This window comes from Aspergillus puulaauensis, chromosome 3 (assembly GCF_016861865.1).
Source record: "Aspergillus puulaauensis MK2 DNA, chromosome 3, nearly complete sequence".
Classification (NCBI taxonomy): Eukaryota; Fungi; Ascomycota; class Eurotiomycetes; order Eurotiales; family Aspergillaceae; genus Aspergillus; species Aspergillus puulaauensis.
The window spans coordinates 781,633-805,890 of record NC_054859.1 but is presented as its reverse complement, the minus strand read 5'-3'; the positions used below and the strand labels follow the sequence as shown (position 1 = coordinate 805,890).

The window sequence follows — 24,258 nt, the reverse complement described above, 5'->3', positions numbered from 1 at the left end:
ATTTCAACTCGGGAGTCCAGCCTGCAAAATACATCTGAAAAACAAAAATAAAAGGGAAGAATTGGGCGCCGATGATCAAACACTGGAAGCACTGAGAGTTCGAGTTTCGGAATCAACCAGCTTAAGCGCTTCGTCGACGTGCGCGACGAAACGGGATGAGCCTCCACATCGCGCAACGATGCCACTGCGTTCAAACATGCGGAAGACCCCGCGATTTGGAACGCGGCAGAAGAACACTCTTGCGCCATTATCCGCATAACCATCCACAATTTCAGACAAAACCTGTGTTCCTGAGCCATCAATGCTAGTGACACCGTGGACGTCGAAGATGATGTTTTGGTTGTGCTCCGGAGGACGAATCCGCGGCATTGACGGGTGAGCACGGCTTGTGCCGTACATTTCCAGTCGACGTAGTCGGTTCTTGAGGTCACCGGTATTTGCGAATGTCAGGGGTTCTGGAATTTTGACGATTAGAGAACCTTCAACTGCCTCGACAGTTTCCGGGCGGAGTTCGGCGTTGTCGAACCGATCACTGCCTGCCACTTTGCCGAGAATCTGAATGCGAGGTTGTGTAGAGTGACGGATAAGAATTAGCACGGATAACCCCATTCCTAACGCCATTCCTAACTCGAGCGAGTAAAAGATCGTCGACACGAAGATGAGAAGCATGAGCGCCAACTCTGTCCAACCTCGTAGATGGATAAAGAATGCCACATCGTGAGGGCACTCCTCGATTAGAGAAAAGGCGACAACGGATATCATGGAAGAAAGCACGGCTTTCTGTAACATCATGAGTAAATATTCGGATAAATAAAGGGTGCCATGTGAAACTCACCGGTAGATAGTAAAGATAGGGCAGAAGGACCATGATACATGTCACGGTTATGATGCTAATGAATATGTTGCTCATTGGTGAGTGCGCACCTGTCGAGGCGTTGACTTTGCTTCTTGCATATCCACCAAATGCAGGAAGAGACATGAAGCATCCGCCTACGACATTGGCGAAACCTAAAGCAACCATCTCTCTATTAGGGCTAACCTGTATTCCTTTTACACCCTTATTTGGGACTCCTGTGAGACCTTTGGCGGCGACAGACGACTCAAAGAAGCCAAGAAGCGCGATGATAAACGCAGTACTCAATGCAGCGCGTATCTGCTCTGAATGTTTGGGCTGAAAAGGCCACTCGAAATTGAAAACACCGTTGCCGGAGTTCTTAGTAGGACCCAAGACCTCAAGTCCTTTCTCATGCCACCCGAGTTGTTGTGTTAAAATTGCCGAGAAAACGACAACAAGTATACGATCTGGGAAATAAATTACCTGCGGATACCGCGGCTGGAGAAGCCTCTTAACAGTGCTGTATATAGACCTAATTAGAAATTGACCTTTTCATAGATTGGGGGAGGCACATACCGGAATAGCATAATGATAGCAAAGCTCGTAAATGCAACACCAGCTGTTAAGCTATGCGAGTATTTGATATTCCTGATGATGAATAAAAGCTTATCCACCGTGCTGCCATGTGTTATGCCAGCCTTCTTCGCTTCCGTCGCTAGCCCAAGCTCGGGAATAAATTGGTCCACGAATATAACAAATCCAATGGCGGTAATGAAGCCTCGGAGGAAAGGCCGGCTTAGAACGTTGTCTAGAAACCCAAGTCGAAATATTCCAGCAATCAAGATCATAGCACCTGCCAGTGCAGTAGCTACACCCACAACTATAGCATTTGCAGCCTCATCTTCCTCCCCAGATGGCCCTGGTTTAACAGCTTCCTTCACGATTGTTCCGGTCAACAACGACCCAGCTGCTTCCGGTCCAAGAATCAACAACGGGGAGCTTCCTAATATCGCGTATATGAATGGTTGAAGAACGAAAGAGTAGAGGCCGTTGATCGGTGGCGCATGGGCGATATTGGACAAAGAAAGACCCATGGGAATGTAGATCGAGGCGACTGTCAAGGCGGCGCTAAGGTCCCCTCGGAGGTAGGACCACTTGTACTGGGAAATCCAATTGAAGAACGGGATGTAATATGATATATACCTAGGTAAACATTAGCCAACTGCCTTTGACGCCTGGTACGTCACAGCGTTAACCTACAGCGATTTACTATGTATTACTGGAAGCGGGGTCGAAGTCCCTGTCCGAGGTAGGTTTTCTGGTCCATGTATGCTCGGTGCCGCACCGGTAGACTGCCGACTGAGATGTCCGATGCGAGACCGTTCACCAGCGAAATCAGCCGTACGCCATGCAGGTTCATCAATCTCCACTCGCGGAGTGAAGGTGCCATGGTCGCAGGCATCTCCCATGCCGCATGGAGGCTCGCGTCGGTCATACGATCCCAGCAAAGGTGTTCGCGAGTCGACTCCCCGGACAGGATTCCCTCCTGCAGAATCATTGACGTTGCTCATTGTATTGGTATGCGCTGCCAAAGTATAAAGCTAGGGAATGTAGATGAACGAAAAGATATCGAGGGTAGTTCCCGCGAATTGTAGTTTCGATCCAACTGAGATAATCCAGCGTCGGTTATATTCGATAAGAGTGGCAGCAATGAAACGCCATGTAGAGACAGCGGTTGGTGGATGACTATTCTCTAGATATTGACGGCCCGGATACGGACAAGGATTTGCCTTGGAAGCTCAAGTAAATTCTAAAACTAGGAAATAAAGATAAGCCGACGTTGAAAGTACCTCCGTACTAACTACACCGCTCATGTTAGTGACCATCACTGAGCAGAAGCCTGGGATCTTACAATGCATAACGAGGCGAAGACGACGGCCAAAACGGTTGTGCTTGAATTCCCAGAGACAAGTGTTGATATAGTCAGGCCGGTGATTCTCTTTCGCCACCAAAGGATTTGTTCAGACGGTCTAAGCGTCAATAATATGAGGGCTGCGATATTAATTGGAGACAAGCCCGATGTCGATAACGGCGTAGATACTGCCGGGGCGGTGAAAAACACACACGTGACTCCAGTCGAAGCCCAAAGTGGGTTTTGAGCCGCCACAAAGCGATTTGAAGGAATTGTGCTGCGATATCGAGGCAATCATCCCCGTCGGTTTCTCACTCTCCTCGCCAAATTTCACCGGAAGAACTCGCATCAGGAATTGTTTAGCTTCAGAGCTTCACTGTTTGCCTACGAGATATTTCCTTCAACCCCAACGAATCCGCATTCTCGCCCGCCAAAAAAAGGCGCAACCCCGCCAAAATGTCGTTAACCAATTCTCGGTTTTACGAGGAGAAGTATCCGGAGGTGGATAGCTATGTTATGGTCAACGTGAAACAGGTACGGACTTTCAGAAGTGGACTTTTAACACTCACGGGGCAAAAAATAACATGTCTTTCAATTTTCTAGATTGCCGAGATGGGCGCCTACGTGAAACTCCTCGAATATGATAACATCGACGGAATGATCCTACTCTCCGAACTTTCGCGAAGACGTATCCGTAGTATCCAGAAGCTGATCCGTATTGGCCGCAACGAGGTGGTTATTGTGCTCCGTGTGGACAAGGAGAAGGGTGAGTGCAATGTCGGCGGTCAGCAAGGTAGATATTCTAACGTGTCCTGTCTTCAAATTTAGGCTACATCGATTTGTCAAAGCGACGAGTTTCTCCGGAGGACGTTATCAAGTGCGAGGAGAGGTACAACAAGAGCAAGGCGGTGCACTCAATCTTGCGACATGTTGCAGAGGCCACTCAGACCCCGCTTGAGACGCTATATCAGCAGATCGCGTGGCCCCTGAACCGGAAATACGGCCATTCTCACGACGCATTCAAGATTTCGATCACGTAAGGCAATTCTAGCTGTGCACCAAAGCATTGCGCAAATGACTCATACTCTTCTAGGAACACCGCAGTTTGGACCGATGTCGAATTCCCTAGCGATGCCGTGAAGAGAGAGTTAACTGAATACATCGGAAAGCGACTTACGCCTCACCCAACGAAAGTACGTGCCGATATTGAAGTTACTTGCTTTGGTTATGATGGTATCGATGCGGTCAAGAACGCTCTGCGGACCGCTGAAGCAGAGAACACCGCTGAAAACCAAATTAAGGTTAAGCTGGTTGCTCCTCCGCTTTATGTCTTGACGAGCCAGTGCTTGGACAAGACCTACGGTGTCAAGATGCTTGAAGAGGCCATTAAAAGGATTGAGACCGCAATTAAGGGCGCCAATGGTGCTTGCACGATCAAAATGGCTCCCAAGGCTGTTACGGAGCACGATGATGCTGCTCTTCAGGAGCTCATGGAGAAGCGCGAGCGTGAGAACATGGAGGTCAGCGGAGACGAGAGCCAGTCCGAGAGCGACGAGGGCGTCCCTGAATAGGACTGTGCGCCACTTATCAGCGCCATCCCGAGATTTAGCTAGAAAAAAGGGCCTGGGATGGCCTAGATTACACGTATCGCCGTGTATTGTGTCGCGCTGGGAGCAATTTTGGGGTCGGTTTGGGTTGTCGGGTAGAAGGGCAAAAAGTTCATTAGAAGGGTTTTCCAAACGTGTCACGACTTATGAGACGAAGGACGGATTAGTTCGCATGGAGGGGAGGAGGTCTGGATCAGCATCAGTGTTCCAAGGTGGACCTGCGTGACTGGGATTGGGGCACGACGTTGTGCGTATTCTCGAACTATGGATACAGTTTTCCTGCCCATATGGTTGGGGTCGGAAACTTCCATTTTATCGTTATCCTACTATTTCCGATGTACATAAGCTTTTTCATCAGTGATTCACCGCCGGTGGACCGGCTTAGACATCTAAAGTGCTATCAAAACCCCGTTTAAACTGATTGAGATCGATGATGGATCCAGAGAGTGGCTGGGGGCGGGGCGGCGGTCTACCACGCAACGACGTATTGGTTTAAGCTTTGGAACCCGCCTCTCCCCATTCCCGTCAATAGTCTTCACAACCTTTTCCATCTCACTTCAGGAGCAACGGCATTAGTTATCTGCTCCTTGTCCCAATTTCGGTCAATATGGGTTGGCGGGACATCTTCGCCTCTGACGCAGCGCAGTTCCGGCAGGATATGCAGCGGCATCGATGTACGTCACCAAGGAAGCTTCTCAAGACATGCCTCTGAAATAATTTCTAGTGCTCCCTACTCACGAAGGTGATGAGGTTCCCACGGATCATCCTGCAAAGGAAGTTACTAGACTTGCGCTGCGACTGAAATACCAGCTCGAGCAAGTTATCCCCTGCGAGCTCGATGAGGACTCGGTCACAAACCCCAATAGCCGGATCATTACTCATGATGTAGTCCAGACTGCTATGCAGGCGGGGGGAGATGATCTTCGCGCCTGTGTCCCTTTCTGCTTACTAGTGTGTCTACGCTGGTTTCAACACCAGGCCTCGCAGGAGCTGTGGGATGCCGACCTCCACGAGCTTCGGGCAACTGCTTGTGAGGTCATTGCGAAGCGGATGTATTACGACCTTGGTCTCCAATTACTTAAGATATTTGATTACTGACGATCAGTAGCATTGAATCCGAAGAGGACCAGAATCATCTTCTCGTCCATATCCTACTCAAGCGTTACTCAATCTTCCAAGATGGCGAAGAAACTGCCCCAGCCAATGTCATCGAGCGAGCTGTTGATCTCCATGCTCTGAGGGTCATTGGGTCTGCCGGATACCAGAAGTGCATCAGGTACCTCTGGAATGGCTGGTTGTGCCAGCAGGAAGGCAACCCAACCAACTTTGTTCCCTATCATGATAGAGATAGTACTGAGTTTTCGGTGCACTTCCATCCGGACCGCATGAGGGCACCCATTTACCAGAGCGCATGCCAAATTTTGTTCTCGCTTGTATACTTGGCTTTATACACCCAGATCATCAACTCCGTCAACCCCACCGGGGATTTGGATGTCATTGAGGGAATCCTTTATATTATGACCCTGGCATTTATTTGCGACGAAGCGACCAAGCTTTGGAAAATAGGGCGAAGCTACTTTGACTTCTGGAATGCATTCAACTCTACGCTTTACGCCATCCTTGCCGTCTCGTTCTTCCTTCGCGTCGCAGCCCTGACACACTCCCCATCTGCGGGCGACGAAAAGAGACAGGCATTAAACAAACTAAGCTATAACTTCCTAGCCTTCGCAGGTCCGATGTTTTGGATGCGCATGATGCTCTATCTGGACACTTTCCGGTTTTTCGGCGCCATGTTTGTTGTCCTGCGCGTCATGATGAAGGAGAGTCTGATCTTCTTTGCTCTCCTCTTCGTCGTCCTGATCGGGTTCTTCCAAGCGTTCACGGGCATGGCTCAAGTTGATAATGGACCCCTCGGTACTAAAAGCATCATCATTGGAATGGCAAACAGTATCATGCAAAGCCCAGAATTCGGGATGTTTGAGGACTTTGCGTTTCCGTTCGGTATCATCCTGTATTACTTCTATACCTTTATCGTTCTAACCAGTATGACTCCCCCTTTCCTTATTTTCTCCCGGGGCTCCGGCTTGTTCACACCAAGGTACTAACTACACGATACGATAGTCCTCCTTAACATCCTAATTGCCCTCTACAACACCGCCTACGAGGCCATCTCCGGCAACGCAACGGATGAGTTCATGGCGATATTCGCACAAAAAACCATGCAGTTCGTGCGCGCCCCGGACGAAAACGTCTTCATCCCACCATTCAACATCATCGAGATTCTCTTCCTGATCGTTCCTTTCGAATGGTGGCTCCCCGGTCCATCCTATGCCAAACTTAACGACATCGTAATGGGTGTAATCTACTCGCCGCTCCTATTGATAATCGGCTTCCTTGAAGTGCGTGAAGCACGCCGAATCAGACATAACCGGCGCCGCGGCGAGGAAGACGATGATAGCGTCGAGGAGTGGGAGCATATAGCTGAGCAGGTGGACTTCGAGATCGATGATACCTGGAAACAGCGTGTGTGTGAGAGTTCGCCGAACGTGCATATTGATCAGAGTAGTGTTGAGATCGCGCAGCTGAGGGAACAGATTCAGTCGTTGACGGAGTTGGTAAGGCAGCTGGCCGAGGAGAAGATGGGAGGTAGTTCGAGTTTTGGAGGTGGTGGAAATGCAGGAGAGACGAGGTCTGATCTTACTGACTGATGGATGATTTGGTTCTGTACCTAATTGATGATTTGGGTTTTTGTTTTGGGTGGATGAGTGAGCGTCCACTGTTTCCGGTTGTGCCTTCTTTGCTCTGTTTTTGTACATGTTTACTGGCCATGGTCGTCGCTATATATGGCGATCTCGACAGTGAACATGTTGATATTGCATAGTTACCCTGTGAATACTTGTCAAATACCAACTGTCTTTATCTAGCTGGGCCTTTATAGGGTAGACAGAATTCCAGCCCCTAACCACTGTCTAGTCAACGTAGAGGCCCATAGCCGAGTTCGTTTTGTTACTACCGAGAGCTTCTAACAGTCTGAAGAAAGGAACTTTGAGTTTGAGGATTGAGTTGGATAGTGGAATTTCCGAGGTTATACTTAGAGCAATGAAACAATATATGATGGGAAAGGAAACAGACACATCGATCCATCCAGTGGGCGAGGTCAATCATACCAAAGAAAGAAGTATGGACTAACTGTCGAATCTTGAGTCTTCGATGTTCCAAACACAGTTTGTAGAATAGAATGAATGAGAGAAGTAGCTCTCAGAATCCCATAACCATCTCAAAATAAATCAAGTCGTGTAGACGTCGATATCAGATGGGGGCAATGCACCGTAGTCAGTTGCCTAGGCGTAAGAAACGAAAATAAAACATTCGAGAGCTAGACATAGAAAACAAACAAACAAAAAAATGACAATCATCCCAATAGTAGTAGCCAGTCCGTTACGTTTCGGTCATATTATTTATGTACGACATGCGCATCACATGATTGGAGTCTTGCGCTTTTCGGCGCTTGACAGCACAAGCATGGGCGTCTTGCGTCTCTCCGTACCCTGAGCTGCCGTCTTCTGGCCAGCGACGACAGCAGCTACAGATGGGGATCCGCCTTGAGGAGAAGGGTGGTCCGCGAATTTGCCTGCAAAATACCCGTCTTTTTCACTGAGGGGGGTTGTGCTAAACGGGCTGTCTTGTGATTTGCGCTCGCGGGAGGATCTCTCCTTCCTCTCAGAGCCAATAGCACCATTGGCAACAGCACGCAGGCTGCCTAGGCTGGGTTTGCTCGAAAGACTGCCACTGCGAACTGTGGCATCATCATTGTCAGAGAAGGTAAACTCTTTTTCACTTGCAGGAGTGTTGGTGCCACCACTGCTGTGTCCTGGGCTTCGAGAGTCCCCACGACGTTCAATGCCGGCACGGACCAAGTTGTGAACGGCGCGGCGACGCTGGCGGGTAGCAAAATTTTTGCTTCCTTCGTGCCTTGAGGTTGGTTTGGCAACGAGTTCTTCCAGCGACGGCGGGCCACGCGGCTGGCGGATGGGATGCTCTCCTGCACGGCCCTGACCTGGCCCGAAGGTTCCAGTGGCTGGGGTGGCGACGGGAGCAGTTCTGGGGCCGGTGACATGGGAAGTATTGTTAGCTTTATTGACGTCAATTCCAGTCTTGGGTCCTGGACCAAAAGATGTATGTTTCTTGTGGGCTCTGCGGAAGGCATTCGCGGAAGGAGGAGGAAGCGGTGCAATGCCATCTTCGAAAGACGGCGTACCGTTGGAAGATGCTTCTTCCGATACATTCACGGGCGACTTGACTGACTCAAGAGGCGGAGAGACCTCAGCCCGGAAAGGCGGGACATGCAAGGGTGGAGACTGAACCTCCTCTTCCGACTGGTACGGCGGCGACAAATCCTGTTGCGTGTTGTTGTCATAAATGTAATTCAACTGGCCAGTTAAAGGATTGTAGACCGAGAACAACCCCGGCTGACCAGCAACAGGCTGAACCACTGGCTGCACGCCCTGCTGGAGCTGCTGCTGATAGAAACCCATATTCGGGACTGGGAGTGGGCCAAAATCCTGCTGCTGCTGCTGAGCAAGATTCGCACCCAAGCTCAGACCTTGAAATTGTTGGGCAGCAGCGGTGACACTCATCAGTTGCTGTTGCAAGCGCTGCTGCTGAGCGGCAAGAAACAAGTTCGTCGACATCAACTCCGCATAGAGATTATCGTCCATGGTTATGTCAGTAGGAAAATCAATAGCCGGAGGTGCGAGGACCTGCTCCGGCAAGGTATACATAGGGCGACCAGTATTCGTGTCGTGACCCTGGTTATTCGTCAAGGAGTGTCGTGGGAATCCAGTTCCCGTTGCGGTTTGTGGGACGTTGCGCTCAGCAGTACGATTGGAGAGGTTGCCATACCGATCTCCCTCCAGACCGAGGTGCTGCCGGCGCTGGTTGTTAGAGGGAACGGTAGCTGACTTAGGAGCAGTTCTCAGGCCGGCCAAAAGGTGCGAGCGACTGGTCCGTGGGGTAGCAACTGTCGCAGAAGGCTGCGATTCATCAATAGTTGAGATATGCGGTGGCGGCACACTCAAGCGCTTGACGTTGGGGCCTTTCCTCCGAGACCCAAAGCTGGATCCGGGAGCACCTAGGGACGGGCCATTATTGAAAGATGAATTGTAGGTCATCTGAGCAAGACCGCCAGCGTCCATACTCATGGTTGTTTATCAGAACGTTGTATGTGCAATAGACGAATATAATAGTCGTGGTATCTCAATATGCAAGACGACGCTGTGTGGTCGATACGAGAGGGAAGATTCGCCAATTATCAGATTAGAGGACTTCGAAGGTAGAGATGGTCCACCAAAAATTAACCGAGAGCGGAACAGGTTATGCAATGAAACAAGGCGATTCGGGTCTCTGTGAGCTTCGGAATATCGATTAGCAAAAACTGTGTACGGCGAAGGAGAAGCACCACCTACTCGCAAAATAAGAGAAACCCGAGCAAAAGCAAGTAACCAGGCGTATGATTAGCGGATGTATGCGTCTAGGTGCAGTTGGTGCAATATAGCTGGATTCGAGGTAAATGGAGTCAAGGATAGACAGTGGAACGCGATCGACAACGATCCCACTGAGCGGTGATCGAAGGGAATGGCGGTCGGGGTCAGCAATTAATGGTAGGCGATAGTAAAATAGACCCGAGAGATGCTCTGCAGCTCTCAAGGTAGCTGGAAATGGTTCTTTTGAAATGAAAAGCGTGACAATATCGAGCGGTTATTGCTCGAGAGTCAAGCCGGGTGAATGGGTAAGAAGAGCCGCTTCCGAAGTCCTGTAAGGGGGGAAGCGGTTTGACTTTCTGCCCTTTTCAACTTTTTGATGTATTTCTTTTGGCGTGTTGGTCGGATCTTTTCCGTGTGCCCGAAGCTTTCTAAAATTTCGGGTGAAAGATGGGTGGGAGACACGAGACCTCAAGTCTGTGAGTTGGGTGCGGATCGGGTCTCGGCGTGTCGCTTTTCCCACACGTTATTTCCTCTTTCCGAGCCTTCTGCTTCTGATTCCCGCAGTTATATGCGAAAAAAAGAAACCCAGATATTTTTCGATATTTTCTTGAGATTCTATGCTTTCACGGCGAGAGACGAAAGTCCGGCGGGAAATGAGAGAGGTGTTGACAGGGCTGGCGACGGAAAAGAAAGTAGGGGTGAAGGAAACGATATAGATTAAGAAACGAAAGAGAAAGGTAGGAAAGAAAGCAAATGGAGAATTAGACGAACAAAGTCGATTGAGGGAGAAGAAACGAAGAAGAAAGGGAGTCGGAGCCCAAGAGAGAGGGAGGAGGAGGGTGAGGGTGGAAAGAGAATCGGAGGAGAAGAAGAAGAGGAAGAGGAAGCGGAAGAACGAAGAGACGGACGGACGAAACAGAATCGCCAGCCCGGACCTGGAGTTCAATAGTCACGCTAATCACAATGAAGCTGCTATTAATACGCGGAAAGCATCTCAACGCCTCACAGCCACTGAGATGGTTAAATCAACAATCTTAATATGCAATGTCCATCTACTCCCTCTCTATACCACCATTCGCACTCTCTTTTCCTCCCTGTTCGTTTCGCGTATCCCAGTCACGGACATGGACACCTCAGGGCTCAGGCTGCGAGCTGAACTCCTGAATAACAGCTAATCCCAATCCAGCTAGCGGCTGGAGTCGAGAAGTGACCGTCAGGCATTTACGTTGTCTGATTGGCCACTGGGACATCACATCAGTGCCTGAAAACCCAGGACCCCGATGCTGTGACCCGTGACCCGAGCTAACACCGGAGTCTGTGCCCCAGGCCCTGTGCGTTCCCATAGCCTCGAATTGCTGTGGCCTGGTTTATTGTTAGCATTCACTTGCATATTCAGAATAAAAACAAAACATTTCATTCATCCGACCACACAGGCTAACTTTTGTCACCCAGTCATCGCCCCTCCCCGCTCTGCTGGAGCCCTGCCCACCTTAATATCACCTGCAGCAGTCAAAGAAACAGCCGCCCTCCTCCGCCAATCCAACCCCAGAACCCTCCTGTCTCAAGTTCAGCACAACCCCAGCCCACCAATATAATTGGCCCACAGCTCCTGAGCCCCGGCCTAGCGCTGTTCGACGTGGCCTTCCCCATCGCCAGTTAGATTGGATTCTCTTGCAAGATTCGCTCAGGAACCGCCGTCCTCATGACTGGCTGCCCTCTGCTTGGTGGGCTGGGGTCTTTTTGACTCGCTGCAAGTGGCGAATGGGGAGCTTGACTGCCTGAGTGGCGTGGCAGCTGGGTTCTTGAAATTACGAGAGAACAATCGTCAAATAGTCGGGAGGGGCAAGTGGCTGCATATGCTCTTTTCGTAAACCCGAGGAGTATGAATACGGCGTATACATATTTTCTGGAATTATTATTGCATGACGGTTCCTATATACATTTGTTGTAATCTTTGCAATCCTGTCACGCCCGGATTGTATAATCTAGTACAGAGAGTCTGCGCCCCAAAACAGCCCAGCCCAAATTTCTGCTCCCCGCCTTATACAAGGGAGATCCTGCTCACAAAACCCAGAGTGGGCAGGCAAAAAAACAATAGGGTATCTGCTGACAAGACAGAGCGAAACACTAAACGACCCCCCACGAATCGATAGCTATAAAGTCAAGGGGTAATGGGTAGACGTGGAAAATAGACTCGAAGATGAAAATGAGTCGTAGAAGAAATGGCACATTAAGCATCATCAGTTGTATCAAGGTGATTATCATTCAAGCATCCACTGATACTACTGGACCTGGAAAAGGCAATGAGGCCGAGTCTTTCTGGTCTGTGTCTGGCGAATCAGACTCAATACCCTTCCCATTCATTCGGTCAAATTCAAGGGTTTCAGCCAATTCCGCGGCCATTGGATCGAGCTCCTCCTCTTTTAGACCTGTGGCAAGTGCCACGAGCTTGCGATGTACATCAAATTTCGTGCTGACGCCGGCATCAGCTCTCTGTTGGGCCAGCTCCTTCACAGCAACATGTCTTGTCTTTTGTTCAGAACAGAGTGCGCGAGCTAATTGGAAGGAGGTGGTTAATTTGGCCTGCTCGTTCGACAACGGGGATACTATCTGCGATGGAACTGGGGTTGAGGCTAGACGGTCCTTCAAGCGAGATTGTTGCATCTGCTCTAGCAGGGACTCGTAGTTGCTTTTTAATTGTTCGTATCGGCCAAACTGTGCGTCACTCGATTCCTCTGCAGCTTCCCTGGCAGCCAAGGCGTCGTACTGCTGTTTGATTTTCTGCCGGTCTAGCTCTAGCTGCACATACAACGCTTCTGGATTGGCGACATCATCCGAGTCCTGTTGATTGGGTTTTGCGCTGCCGTAACTTGAAGCAAGTTTTTTGTTTGCCTCTGCCATGATCGCACTAATCCGAGACAGCAATTGCGCAGTAGCAGGAGGCCCCTCAGGTTGCATAGTGACGGACTGTGGTTCTAAGCTGGTGGGAACGCCAACTTCACCATCCACATGATCATTTCCCATAGTGATGGATGACGGGGGTGGAGGAATGTCACGTTCTAAAGGATGGGCTCGTTGCATGATACTGGAGGCAGTTTCGCCTCTTTTATTGACCAGGTCAGCCGCCCTTGGGCAGCGGGAAAGAAGTAAGTCGACTAAGCGAAACACCCCGTTGCGTGCAGCAACTAGAACGGCTGCATCTCCGTTCGAATCCTGACAGGACAATAGCAAATCAACTTCCTCTGGGGAAAACGTGGTGCGTAGTCTCTCTAATGCCACTTCACAGTAATATCGAGAGCTCTTCCATTTCCCCTTGCTCTTTGTCGTCTGTGCTATATGATGAAATAAGGTAGCACCAAACCAGTCCCTGAAAGAGATCGTGTCAAGAAGTAGGTCTAAAAGCGCGGGAAATGTTCTTTTTTCGTAATTGTTCGTAAACAAAACGGCGCGCACGAGTGGTGTTTCTTCATGAACAGATAATGCTTTAATATCTGCTCCTCTCCGCAGCAAGTCTTTAACAATCTCCAAGTCGCCCATTGCACATGCCCAGTGGAGGGCGGTATTTCTTGAATCATCGATTGCGCGATCCACTTGGAAATTGGCCGGCGGCTGTGGAGGTGGAACACGCGTTGCTTCTGGAGCATCACCAACAGTCATAAAGTAGTCCAGAAGTTGGTCGCCATAGAGGATATGCTCCTGTTCGCTGAGTGACATGGCGGCCACTTCGTTCATTCCTCGTTTGCGTTTCCTTGACGAGTAAGGGCCATTTTGGGACATTGATATCATTTCTTCATCAGCTATCATGGAAGATGACTCGAGTGTTGCTTGTTCGATTGACTCGTCCTCATCAAAGCCAGGGTTGATTTCATATTGTTCATGGTGGAAACTCGGCGGTCCCATGTTTCGGTGGGGTTTCGCAGCCGCAAAGACCTCTTCATTTGTGACTCTCCTGTTGTTGGCTTTTGGCGCTCTTGGTTTTGAAGCTGCTGTATGCTTGGGTGCCGGGGGAGGGCTGCGGTCGCCTGCTACGTAGTCGAATATGGGTAGTAGTTTGTCGATTATGTTATTGCGCTCTGCGAGTAGGCGACCTTCGGGCAGAGGAATCCATGTCCCTAAGCAAGATGTTAAGGCACCGAATACAAGTCAACAAATCTAGAGCCTGATATACCTTGGTATTTGCCATAACCACCCTGGACTTTTTCATGAACCCCTTTCTGCACTTCGCGCTCGAGAATACGAGTTCTCGCTGGTTTATCGAACCCTGCTACTTTGAGGATGTGGGTGGCATTTATCCAATCATCGGCTCGTCTTCGCATAATACTATCAGAGCCAATCTTGAATTCATATACCGGGACCTAATCAATACCGTTAGCCCAGCTTTGCACAACACAAAGGAACAAAACAACACATCGCCAGCAGCGAAATGAACAGAACAAAACTCACGCTGCTATATGTAGCGGAATAGATGTTTGAAAAGTCTACCGCCGCCATGATATTGGTACTCGTGGGCTGGTTTTACCCAGCAAATTCCCAGGAGTGTTGGGCGCCGCTTCAGTCTGAAAACCGAGGGTCAAAGATTCAGACCCTCCCTGTCATGAATCTCAGTTCAGAGAAATGGGATCTAGGACAATACCCAATTCATAAACAGAGAACGTAAAGAAACGCGAAAACAGCCACAGGTGGCTCGTCATGGACTCAATGATCTCTCACAAAACGCGATGGTTCACAGGGCTGGCTGGAGACGCGCCTCCAACCGCGTAAAGTGGAATTAAAGCGCTAATCCTCTTTAGACCATGATCACATGACATCACATGATCTCACAAGGAAGGAACAAGCAACCTTACCCCAAAGAGCTGCAAACCACAAGCCGGCCGACCTCTCTGACGATCAACCCCATTCGCACCGCTTCCTCTTTCACAAAATGACAGTCATCGAGTCGGTAAAAAGCGCCGTCGGGCTGGCCGAGACCCAGGGTATGATTTTTCGCTCAATTGGCGTCCCCAGCGGGCGAAGAAATGCTTGGTTTTAAAGCTTTGAAATACTGACAACCTGATTAGCCACCCGCGAGGAGATGTCTGCTGCTCGCCTTCCATTACAGTACCGTGATTCCTGCGCGCACCTTTTGATCCCGTTGAACCGATGCCGGCAGCAAGAGTATTACCTTCCTTGGAAGTGCGAGGTATGGCTTCGGGTGTTGAAGTGCTCGATTATTCAAATTGTTTCCGGGCCATTGGCTGACGCCAAATCATGCTATAGGACGAGAGACACGGTTACGAAAAGTGCCAATACGAGGAGTTCAAGAAGCGCGTTGCGAAGATGGATGAACTCCGGGCTACTAAGGACGGTGCGCGGAGCAATTGATACCAATGATACACCAATATCAACAGATGTGTTGGAGTTGTACGAAACAGCGAGTTATGTAAATAGAGATTCAAATATCGTTTATCCATGGACCTGCATTGATGTTAGGTAATGACCGAAGTCTTCCGTTACCGTACCTCAGCTCCATCTTCGCACTTCCTCGGGCCTAGCCGACTACTATTGGCGCCCTATATCTGCCTTTGGGTTGTTCCTAGACTTGCCCGGTCTGGAATCTCAAGACAAAATGGAGGCCACTTCCATATTGTGGCGAATTCTTATAACCCGATATGCCCACCATGATGGATCCGTGGGAGCCCGCTACTTTCGATTCTATCGAGGTGAGGTTCCAAGAATACCACTTTTGCTTACTCTTTCATCATTGGTTCCAGGATATCAAAGCAACGTGGAAATTGTCGCGCCTGCGAAGTGTGCAGGAGTCACGGCCATTTCATGATACCACTATCTCATTGGTCATTCTGCACACTGCGGTTGCTACTTTTAGACCAGCAGTCTTTTATTTGTGAGAATTATTGTCTCCATTATTATACTCAACCCTTAAACATATATTTCTCCGACGTTACTCATCGTGTGCAGGTGCTGCTTCAACTAAGTACGCCTTGATGTGCTGCTTCCCAATCTGAAAGATGATTGGGCACATAAAGAACGAAGGATCGAGCTAGTGGGTCATTTCTTACCTTATTAGAGAGAAGCTTGCGAGGGCCAATCGACCGCGTCTCACTATGGTACGTTTGGATAACAGCGTTTGTCAGATGGCATTTAGCCTTGCAATGCCCACTGTTCCAGGTTCCCCCAGCTTACTCTGTAAACCTTCTGGATTAGATGGTGCTTTTGAGGTGTACTTCGCGTATCCCAACCTTAAACTTCCTCGGCGGTACTATTACTATCGAAACAATGGCCATGACCATTCATTGGAATTATTATCCGAGGCCTGCACTATTGTTAGTCGTGGCGCTGGCGCTGGCAGTCGTCGCATGGGTGCACATAAGCCGCGTCTTTATCCGCCGTCAGTTGATCCACCGCTCTGGATGCCAACCAGTGGCCAAATCATTCAATAAAGATCCTTTCCTGGGACTCGATACTTTACCCGATACGATTCGCGCTGTTAAGCAGCATCGAATTCTTGACAGAGGCTGCGAGCTCTTCCGTGATTACGGCAATACATTTACAGTAAAAGAGCTGGGAAGACGCGCAATCTTGACCATAGAGCCGGAGAATATTAAGACAGTCCTTTCACATAGGTTCAAGGATTACGGAATCAGCTTTCGCCTTGCACCTTTTAAGCCACTGTTAGGGGAGGGCATCTTCGACACAGATGGCGAACATTGGGCCTCTTCGCGCGCCCTCATTAGACCTAGTTTTGCCCGTGACCAGGTTGCCGACTTAACTTCGTTGGAAAATTTGATTCAGGACCTTTTTCTCCTTCTACCGCGTGATGGAAAGACAGTGGTGGATTTGCAGGAGCTCTTCTTCCGCTACACTATTGATTCTGCGACTGAATTTTTGTTTGGAGAATCAGTCGGTACACTGAAGAAGACTCAGTCGGAGCTGGGGTTTGCCCAGGCATTTCATTACGCCCAAAAGGCCGTCATAGTGCGGAGCATGCTCGGCCCACTGAATATGTTTTATCACGATGGAAAAGCCAACGAGTGCAATCGTATTTGCCGCAAATTTGTCGAGCAATTCGTCGACGAGGCATTCCAGGCGGCCGAGGTCAAAACGGAAGACGCAAAACAACTAAATGAGAAGAAGCACCTGAAGCGTATATTTTCACACGAGCTGGCATGGCGCACATCGGATAGGCGTCGTGTCCTGGATGAACTGATGAATGTTTTGTTAGCTGGTCGTGATACGACTGCTAGTCTTCTCGGCAATCTGTTCTTCATGCTGGCTAAGAACCCAGCGATCTGGGCCATGGTTCGCGAAGAAGTAGCTGTCTTACAGGGCAGGATACCAACTTATGAGGAGCTTCGCAGCCTCAAGTATGTTCAATGCTGCGTGAATGAATGTAAGATTAAAGTTCTATTATGCTGTCCGTCCAATATTTCATCTCGTTGACATTCCCAGCGCTACGTTTACATCCAGTGGTACCACGCAATGAGCGCGAGGCCGTACGGGATACTGTTCTACCACTTGGAGGAGGAAATGATGGCTTCTCACCAGTATTTGTGCCTAAGGGCACCCTGGTGTCCTACAACATATACGCAATGCATCGACGCACAGATATCTATGGCCCAGATGCAGGAGAATTCCGCCCAGGGCGTTGGGTAGATGGAAAGCTACAACCACGCTGGGGATATCTACCGTTTAACGGCGGGCCACGTATCTGTATAGGCCAGCGATATGCTTTGACCGAGGTTAGCTACGTTCTCGTCCGGATGGCTCAAGAGTTCCGAGCCTTAGAGAGCCGGGATCCAGGACCCTGGGTGGAATCCCTGGCTTTAACCTTGTGCTCGCGAAATGGAACTAAAGTGTGTCTCACACCTGCCTGAACTTTGACTGTATCAAAAGTTAAAACGACGTTCATCAAAAATAACATGGGTACTATTATGGAAGGAGTGAAGACCTATTAACTAGAAACTTTGGAAGGAATAACTATCCGTTATCTGTCAATACCCATTGCCAAATGCCTCCAGCTTAAATTATCTATTTCTATTGATACACTGTCCTAAAGCCATTGCTTTTTTTTTGTGGACCTTCAGTCCTTCACTGATATGCACTGTTTGAGCATGGCTTATTCTATACCTAGTTTACAACAAAATTCACCCCATACACTTCATATCCGGACTAAACGTGCCTGTATAGCCCTAATGGACACCTCATCTTATCATCCCAGTTACAGTAGAATTCAACTAGGCTCAATGACCAAAAAAACCCCCATCGATAGACAGGCACGAGGTCACATGATTCGGGATCTCCGCAGTTGTACCACAGTGCTTAGCAAGCAAGCCACAGGATTTCTCCCGCTAAATGCGTTATTTGCGTTATTGTTCGATAAAATAATCAAAGCCCCACTGCAGCCTGACTGGTCGGGCCCGCCATGCAAGACACACTCTTGCACCAATAGGGATGGTGTCTTCTGCTCCAACGAACAGGCGAGAATCTCCAAGGGCATACAGTTGACGATAGGTTTTTGTCAGCGCCTTTTTCCCCTCCACGCCCCTCATTTATCGTACTTACTCCGTGCCTACCTTGCCTCTTCTCGTCGGTCGTTCCTCTTCTCCGCCCTCTTTTCCATTTGTTCAACCCCAAGGAAAGCTCTTTTACGACGGGAGGGGCTCTCGGCGCATCCCTCACCCCCCCGCGGAGCGATCGGATTCTCGTACTCGCCATATTCCCCTCTTTACCTTCCTACGTGAATTGCTGCTCGCGGCGGCGGAGGTATTACCATGGGCCTGCTGTACGTTAGGACACTCTGGTCGGCAACCTAGGCGCAAATTTCTAACTTCCGCCCCTCTGTAGAGCGCTAGGAACCGCACTTGAATGGCCGGAGGCTAAGAAGAAAGCGGACCAGGTTCGCAAATGGGGAATTGAGGTTAGTACCCCGGCGATCTGGGGAACCGCGGGATCTCGGATTTAGTTAACACATGAAAGCAATTGCTCGCGATTTGGCATAGGGCGAAAGGGAAAGAGCGTGATGCCCTTCTTTGGGGAGACGAGGTAAGGGCTTCTTCTCATCGCAGAACCTATTCTATCTAACTAACAAAAATCCATTGCTCTAGGTTGAATATCTCGTCGTCGCCCTGGATGATGCAGCAAAAAAGGCTCGCCTATCGCTTGCGCAAGCGGAAATCCTCAAATCGTTGGCCCGAGACGAAGCACTTTGGAAAGAAGGATCATGCACATATTCTCAGAACAGAGAACAGTGGGTTGGCGCTGTTAGAAACTTGATGGCCGTTTCTGACGATTTGCAGTGAGGGTGAGGAGCCGCCTCATTTCCATCCCGAGTTTGGGCGCTTCATGCTGGAGGCTACTCCTGGTCGACCATGGGGGATCGACTTTAAGGATCTTCTCAAGGTGGAGTCTAATATGAGATGGAGGTATTAACTCCTTTGAAGATCCCTTTATGTGCCAACTAACGGCATTGTGTTAGGCGAGAGGTGGCAAAAGCACATATGGCGCCGAACGAGTCACCCGTGACCCTGACGACCTTCCCTAGGTTGGGCACGAAAGATGATTACATACAGCCTTATTATCCTCCATCAGGGCCGGCGCTGCGGTCCCAATTTGTTCCAGATGAAATCGCAAACCCTCACATTAGGTTTCCTACGTTGGCAGCTAATATCAGATCAAGAAGAGGTCGGAAGGTTGAATTGAATGTTCCTGTATTCAAAGACAAGAACACTCCCCAGCCGTTCAAGGACCCAACAGTGAACTATGATCTTCACATATGGCCAGAAGATGATGACGTCCGAAACGGGGCAGCAAAGGATGACCATGTTTACATGGATGCAATGGCGTTTGGCATGGGAAGTTGCTGCCTTCAGATCACTTTCCAGGCCAAAAATGTCCCGGAGGGAAGGAAATTATATGATCAGCTAAGCCCACTGGGGCCGATACTCTTAGCACTGACGGCTGCCACCCCAATTTACAAGGGATTCCTTGTGGATACAGATGTTCGGTGGAACCAAATTGGTAACGCGGTAGACGACCGAACAAAGGAAGAACTTGGCGAGCTCGTGAGTTTTTATCTTGATTGACGTTGCTAGAGTCTAGCTAACCAGTTATAGCCGTTAAAAAATGACAGATGGAGGGTTCCAAAATCAAGATACGCCTCGAATTCGACTTATATATCACAAGACCCTAGACTACGGAAAGAGTACCTGGATCCTGATTTGATCGTGGATGAAGATATTAAGAAACGATTAATGCAAGACGGCATGGACGATCTGCTGGCAACCCATTTTGCGCATCTATTCATTCGTGATCCCATTGTCATTTTCTCCGAGGATCTGGAGGAATTGGATTTGAACAAAGCTGATCACTTTGAGAACCTGCAATCGACAAATTGGCAACATATGCGGTTCAAGCCACCGCCACCTGAGAAACACGATATCGGCTGGAGGGTTGAATTTCGGTCAATGGAAATTCAAATGACGGACTTTGAAAACGCCGCATTCTCTATTTTCATTGTGCTTGTCACTCGGGCTATCCTGAGTTTTGACCTCAACTTCTACATTCCCATTCAAAGAACAACTGAGAACATGGAGACCGCACATGCACGGAATGCTGTGCTTGACCAAAGGTTTTATTTCCGAAAAAATCCATTCTCGCCACCAGTCCGGAGGCAGCAAGTTTCATCAAGCGAAAGCAATACTTCATCGGCTACACATTCAGCATATAACACACCTCCGCCCTCTCCACCGCTTGGCCCCGTGGAGTCAGAATACGAACTTATGAGCATTTCCGACATCATTAACGGGTCCAACGATGGGTCATTCCCAGGCTTGATTCCCCTTGTTGAGTCCTACCTGAACAGTGTGAACGTAGATGTTGAAACCCGCTGTTCATTGGCGAGGTATCTCGACTTAATACGGAAACGGGCGAACGGCACTTTATGGACCGGTGCCAAGTGGGTTCGAGAATTTGTCGCAAAACATCCTGCGTACAAGCAGGACAGCGCCGTGCCCGAAGAAATCTGCTATGATCTTGTGAAAGCTGTTGATGAGATGAGCGTTAAAGAAGGAGCAAATGGGAGCGTCGGATGGGAGATGCTTAGAGGTAGGAAGGCATGAGCATATGAGCATATATACTGCAGACATAGACATGGGTACTTCACGTATATATATACCCTGCCCGTGCTTTATTTTAGGTACATAGCATAACTGTTGTTTATTTTCCCATATCACGTTACTCTCGCACCTTCCAGTTTCAACCATCCGCTTCCTGTGGACACTTGAGCTGTCCGCTTGCTCTCCCCCACCCCTCTCCTGCTCCTCCAATGCCACGTCAAGGCAGCAGTTCAACGGAAATTGGTCATAAAAGCAGTATCTTTTCCTCTTCCGTCGGCAGTCGACATGAATCAGCCAGCCCAGTCACCTTCCACTTCCCATTGAGCTTGTGCAAGATGAAAAGCTCGATGCCCACGTGGTTTACGGCACCATTAATCTTTGCCCGAAAAGGTGCCCATACTGCCGCAAGATTCCCCGCCTCGTATAACTTGACTTCGGGGTTCCAAATCTGCTCGTCGATCTCGTCTTCAAGTTTCGCGATATGCTCCACGAAGGCACCGATCGTACAGAATCTAGGCATTGCAGGAGCAGGCGGCCATAATGACATCCCTCCAGCACGCACGCAGTATTTCTCGAACTCGATGGAGTTTTTGGCGTTCAGGGCGGATACAAACCCTTCTATAACTGTGATTATAGAGTCAACTTCAGAGGAAGACTGGTTGAGGGTTGTCGTCGGCGCGGTGGGAGTCAAGACAGCGGGTAGTGACCAACCCATCCTCGCCTGGGGAGAATTGCAGGCAGTACTTGACATATAGAAGTAAGCAGACCTTTCCGTGTCTCTTTTATCACCGAGAGAAAACACTGACTGGTACTCAAATACCTTCCTTGTAACCACATGGGGAGGGATGTACGTCAGGCGCAGGCCATCCTTCTCCTCGTGCCAGTACACCCGTATTTACTGCAGATTTCCGTGGAAAGCCGGAAGAGTACGTACTACACAGTCGGACCTCAAAGCTTTAGCCTTTTTGTTTGCACTCGGCGACGTCCCATGGGGGATGCTTACATATACGCGATAATCCTCGATGGTTCTCCTAGTACTATTTCCCTTAACTGCACATGTTCCTGACTGACGAAAACAATGGCAAGCAAGTTATATAGTCGGGTTTGCTACCGTTGCAATGCTAATACAGCATGTCTCAGATTGTTTCACAGGAAAATGTCGACAGTTCGTAAGGGAGCTGATGCGAGTAATGCCGCCCTCTACCACGTTGGAATGAGGTTGTGTAACACAATCAAGCACAGGAAGTCGATCCGATTGACCATACTGAATATCTTGTGATAACACCACATACTACTTTAAACCGCTGCAGGAGCACTTGCGTTTGACAACCCTTTTACCACTTTACTCTCACCCTCAGAAAGATGCAACCGACCCCGGATAATAAATTTAGGTATGACAAATTGTGCAACGGCAACACGAGAAGAGCACGGGTACAAATGAGCCTGGCTATAGGAGGTCGGCTAATAATAACCAGATGCTGTGGGATACTGTTGACTATATTACTATATGGACCTCAAAGCGGTCCGGCTGGAGGGGATCTGTTGCTTTGGGAATGGACTGGGGTCACTTCGCCGAAATGTATACATAAGTGAGTTTGGGGAAAGGATGCAAAATCTCTAAATCACTGTTCACGGACCAAAAACCGTGCCCAGATATACTTTCGAACTCAACGGGGAAGAAAAGAAAGCTGAGGCCAACCGAGCATCCAGCCTCAAGCAGGAATATATAATGTAACACAAGCACTTGGACCGGATACCGTCACGACGAATCAGTGCTCTGCGGCCTACACTTTCCAAGTACAGTGTCGAGCAATACCCAGAGTTTTAGAACTGAGTCAGTAGCCAGAATGAAGCCAGGAACACCCACCACAGGCGGCTCGAATCCAGAACCGACCTCGACCTCCATCGTTCGGTGGTCATACAACATCTCATCTGGTACAACTACAAGGAGCACCTGAGTGCCAACCTACTTAACTAAGACCCGTGCAGGCCAACGCGAGAAGTCACCTCTGGAACTATCACAAGCAAATCTGACAGAGGCCAACAAGATAGGACGGCATCTGGGCATACAGCTACAGCCCTAGACATGTGGTGGATGGCCAATTGCTATGTTGATTGCGGCGCCTGCGTCGCTGACACAAATATGATAAGCACACATTCTCTACAACTATTTCACAGAGAGCGTACACGGCAATTTTATTGTATTCTAGTTTTTTTTCGTTCTTAGGGCTAAGTTTACCAACTAGGGCTCGAACCGTGAAATCGACAGCAGCGTTAACCGGCGCGAATTGTGCGCTGGCTCGAGTACAGAGTACACAAAGGGCGTCCTGTCATCTCACGAATTGCCCCGACATCAGTGTCAGACTAGCTGAACCACGACATCTTCAACCCCTGCCACACATTGACAGTGCAATCGAAAACTGAAAACCAGGATCTTGGTAGAGCGAGTCTGCCGACGAGAGCCGATTCGAAAGGATGCCCCCGACAACACAAGACCACCCCAAAAATACATAAGAATCAACACGAAGTATTGTTACAACGGCGGCTGAGTCTTCAATACTGAGTCAAGAATAATGCGAGTAAGTGTCAATGGAGGAGACCGGGGTCTGATCATCGAATTAATTAAATCCGGTGCTGGCGGCTGGAAGCAACCTCGAGCAAATGCCGGACCCCCATCCATCCATCCACCGTCCCGTCTGCCGTGCTCCCCAGCCATCGCCATTACTAGCATGCTACTATTACTATTACCTACTGTTCAGTTGTTGACCGTTTGGACCACAAGTGGTCCGTACTTCCGTTTCTGGCAAATACACACTGATTTTCTTTGAGGAACATGTCTTGAAATTATTGACTCCACACGGGACAGATCCCACAGAACCGGATAGAGATTAAACTGCAATCAAACGTCAAAGCTGCAGTTCCCAACGTCCTCACGACTCGTACTGCGGATGGACTAGTTCCCTAGCGTGCAAAATTCCCGGCGCTGACACCGAAGATCGAAATCATCCCGATCGATCGAATCGCCGTCGTGTCGAATCGTCCAATTAATTCATACAAAACCAACCCCCCTTCTCCATGTCTCCATCGGCGGCCGTTTCGAAACCCACACCCAAAATATTCCTCCCATTCTTCAAGTTCTTAAGCAGCTGGAGATGGGGGGCGCCGGTGATGATGCACACGGAATACCCGCGAGTCAGTCAGCGAGACAATCCAAGTTATTGATTCACTCGCCTCACTGAAACCCATTTTTTTTCCCTCTGGGATCCCGGGCCGACTCGTAGCCTGGATCTCAATAATACGTAGTTGCGAC

The 24,258-nt window shown here is 49.3% G+C and overlaps 10 protein-coding genes across 10 annotated transcripts; 6 read left to right on the top strand and 4 right to left on the bottom strand.

Moving 5' to 3' along the window:
* Positions 1 to 75: 75 nt before the first annotated feature.
* APUU_30331S (SulP family inorganic anion transporter) lies at positions 76 to 2,406 on the bottom strand (the record flags this gene model as incomplete). Its single annotated transcript, XM_041701412.1, has 4 exons — positions 76 to 780; positions 836 to 1,355; positions 1,412 to 2,038; positions 2,096 to 2,406. 4 exons carry the CDS (start codon positions 2,404 to 2,406, stop codon positions 76 to 78), a joined length of 2,163 nt encoding a protein of 720 aa, XP_041554300.1.
* Positions 2,407 to 3,203: 797 nt separating this feature from the next.
* On the top strand, positions 3,204 to 4,318 carry APUU_30330A (translation initiation factor eIF2 subunit alpha; the record flags this gene model as incomplete). The annotated part of the gene is made up of 4 exons (XM_041701411.1): positions 3,204 to 3,281; positions 3,351 to 3,513; positions 3,576 to 3,783; positions 3,841 to 4,318. 4 exons carry the CDS (start codon positions 3,204 to 3,206, stop codon positions 4,316 to 4,318), a joined length of 927 nt encoding a protein of 308 aa, XP_041554299.1.
* A 643-nt stretch (positions 4,319 to 4,961) lies between these two features.
* yvc1 (putative potassium ion channel Yvc1) lies at positions 4,962 to 7,062 on the top strand (the record flags this gene model as incomplete). Its single annotated transcript, XM_041701410.1, has 4 exons — positions 4,962 to 5,028; positions 5,079 to 5,406; positions 5,463 to 6,397; positions 6,476 to 7,062. The coding sequence occupies 4 exons, from the start codon at positions 4,962 to 4,964 to the stop codon at positions 7,060 to 7,062; spliced, it is 1,917 nt and encodes a 638-aa protein (XP_041554298.1).
* A 768-nt stretch (positions 7,063 to 7,830) lies between these two features.
* APUU_30327S (uncharacterized protein) lies at positions 7,831 to 9,555 on the bottom strand (the record flags this gene model as incomplete). The annotated part of the gene is made up of 1 exon (XM_041701409.1): positions 7,831 to 9,555. The coding sequence occupies one exon, from the start codon at positions 9,553 to 9,555 to the stop codon at positions 7,831 to 7,833; it is 1,725 nt and encodes a 574-aa protein (XP_041554297.1).
* A 658-nt stretch (positions 9,556 to 10,213) lies between these two features.
* Positions 10,214 to 10,558, top strand: APUU_30328A (uncharacterized protein; the record flags this gene model as incomplete). Its single annotated transcript, XM_041701408.1, has 1 exon — positions 10,214 to 10,558. The coding sequence occupies one exon, from the start codon at positions 10,214 to 10,216 to the stop codon at positions 10,556 to 10,558; it is 345 nt and encodes a 114-aa protein (XP_041554296.1).
* A 1,544-nt stretch (positions 10,559 to 12,102) lies between these two features.
* APUU_30326S (putative APSES transcription factor) lies at positions 12,103 to 14,328 on the bottom strand (the record flags this gene model as incomplete). The annotated part of the gene is made up of 3 exons (XM_041701406.1): positions 12,103 to 13,949; positions 14,006 to 14,192; positions 14,281 to 14,328. The coding sequence occupies 3 exons, from the start codon at positions 14,326 to 14,328 to the stop codon at positions 12,103 to 12,105; spliced, it is 2,082 nt and encodes a 693-aa protein (XP_041554295.1).
* Positions 14,329 to 14,758: 430 nt separating this feature from the next.
* APUU_30325A (NADH dehydrogenase [ubiquinone] 1 beta subcomplex subunit 7) lies at positions 14,759 to 15,198 on the top strand (the record flags this gene model as incomplete). The annotated part of the gene is made up of 3 exons (XM_041701405.1): positions 14,759 to 14,810; positions 14,895 to 15,016; positions 15,094 to 15,198. 3 exons carry the CDS (start codon positions 14,759 to 14,761, stop codon positions 15,196 to 15,198), a joined length of 279 nt encoding a protein of 92 aa, XP_041554294.1.
* Positions 15,199 to 16,110: 912 nt separating this feature from the next.
* On the top strand, positions 16,111 to 17,708 carry APUU_30324A (cytochrome P450; the record flags this gene model as incomplete). The annotated part of the gene is made up of 2 exons (XM_041701404.1): positions 16,111 to 17,224; positions 17,284 to 17,708. 2 exons carry the CDS (start codon positions 16,111 to 16,113, stop codon positions 17,706 to 17,708), a joined length of 1,539 nt encoding a protein of 512 aa, XP_041554293.1.
* An 897-nt stretch (positions 17,709 to 18,605) lies between these two features.
* GCS1_2 (glutamate--cysteine ligase) lies at positions 18,606 to 20,951 on the top strand (the record flags this gene model as incomplete). Its single annotated transcript, XM_041701403.1, has 7 exons — positions 18,606 to 18,616; positions 18,679 to 18,751; positions 18,811 to 18,876; positions 18,939 to 19,081; positions 19,131 to 19,256; positions 19,310 to 19,895; positions 19,947 to 20,951. 7 exons carry the CDS (start codon positions 18,606 to 18,608, stop codon positions 20,949 to 20,951), a joined length of 2,010 nt encoding a protein of 669 aa, XP_041554292.1.
* Positions 20,952 to 21,192: 241 nt separating this feature from the next.
* Positions 21,193 to 21,699, bottom strand: APUU_30322S (uncharacterized protein; the record flags this gene model as incomplete). The annotated part of the gene is made up of 1 exon (XM_041701402.1): positions 21,193 to 21,699. One exon carries the CDS (start codon positions 21,697 to 21,699, stop codon positions 21,193 to 21,195), a length of 507 nt encoding a protein of 168 aa, XP_041554291.1.
* Positions 21,700 to 24,258: the final 2,559 nt, after the last annotated feature.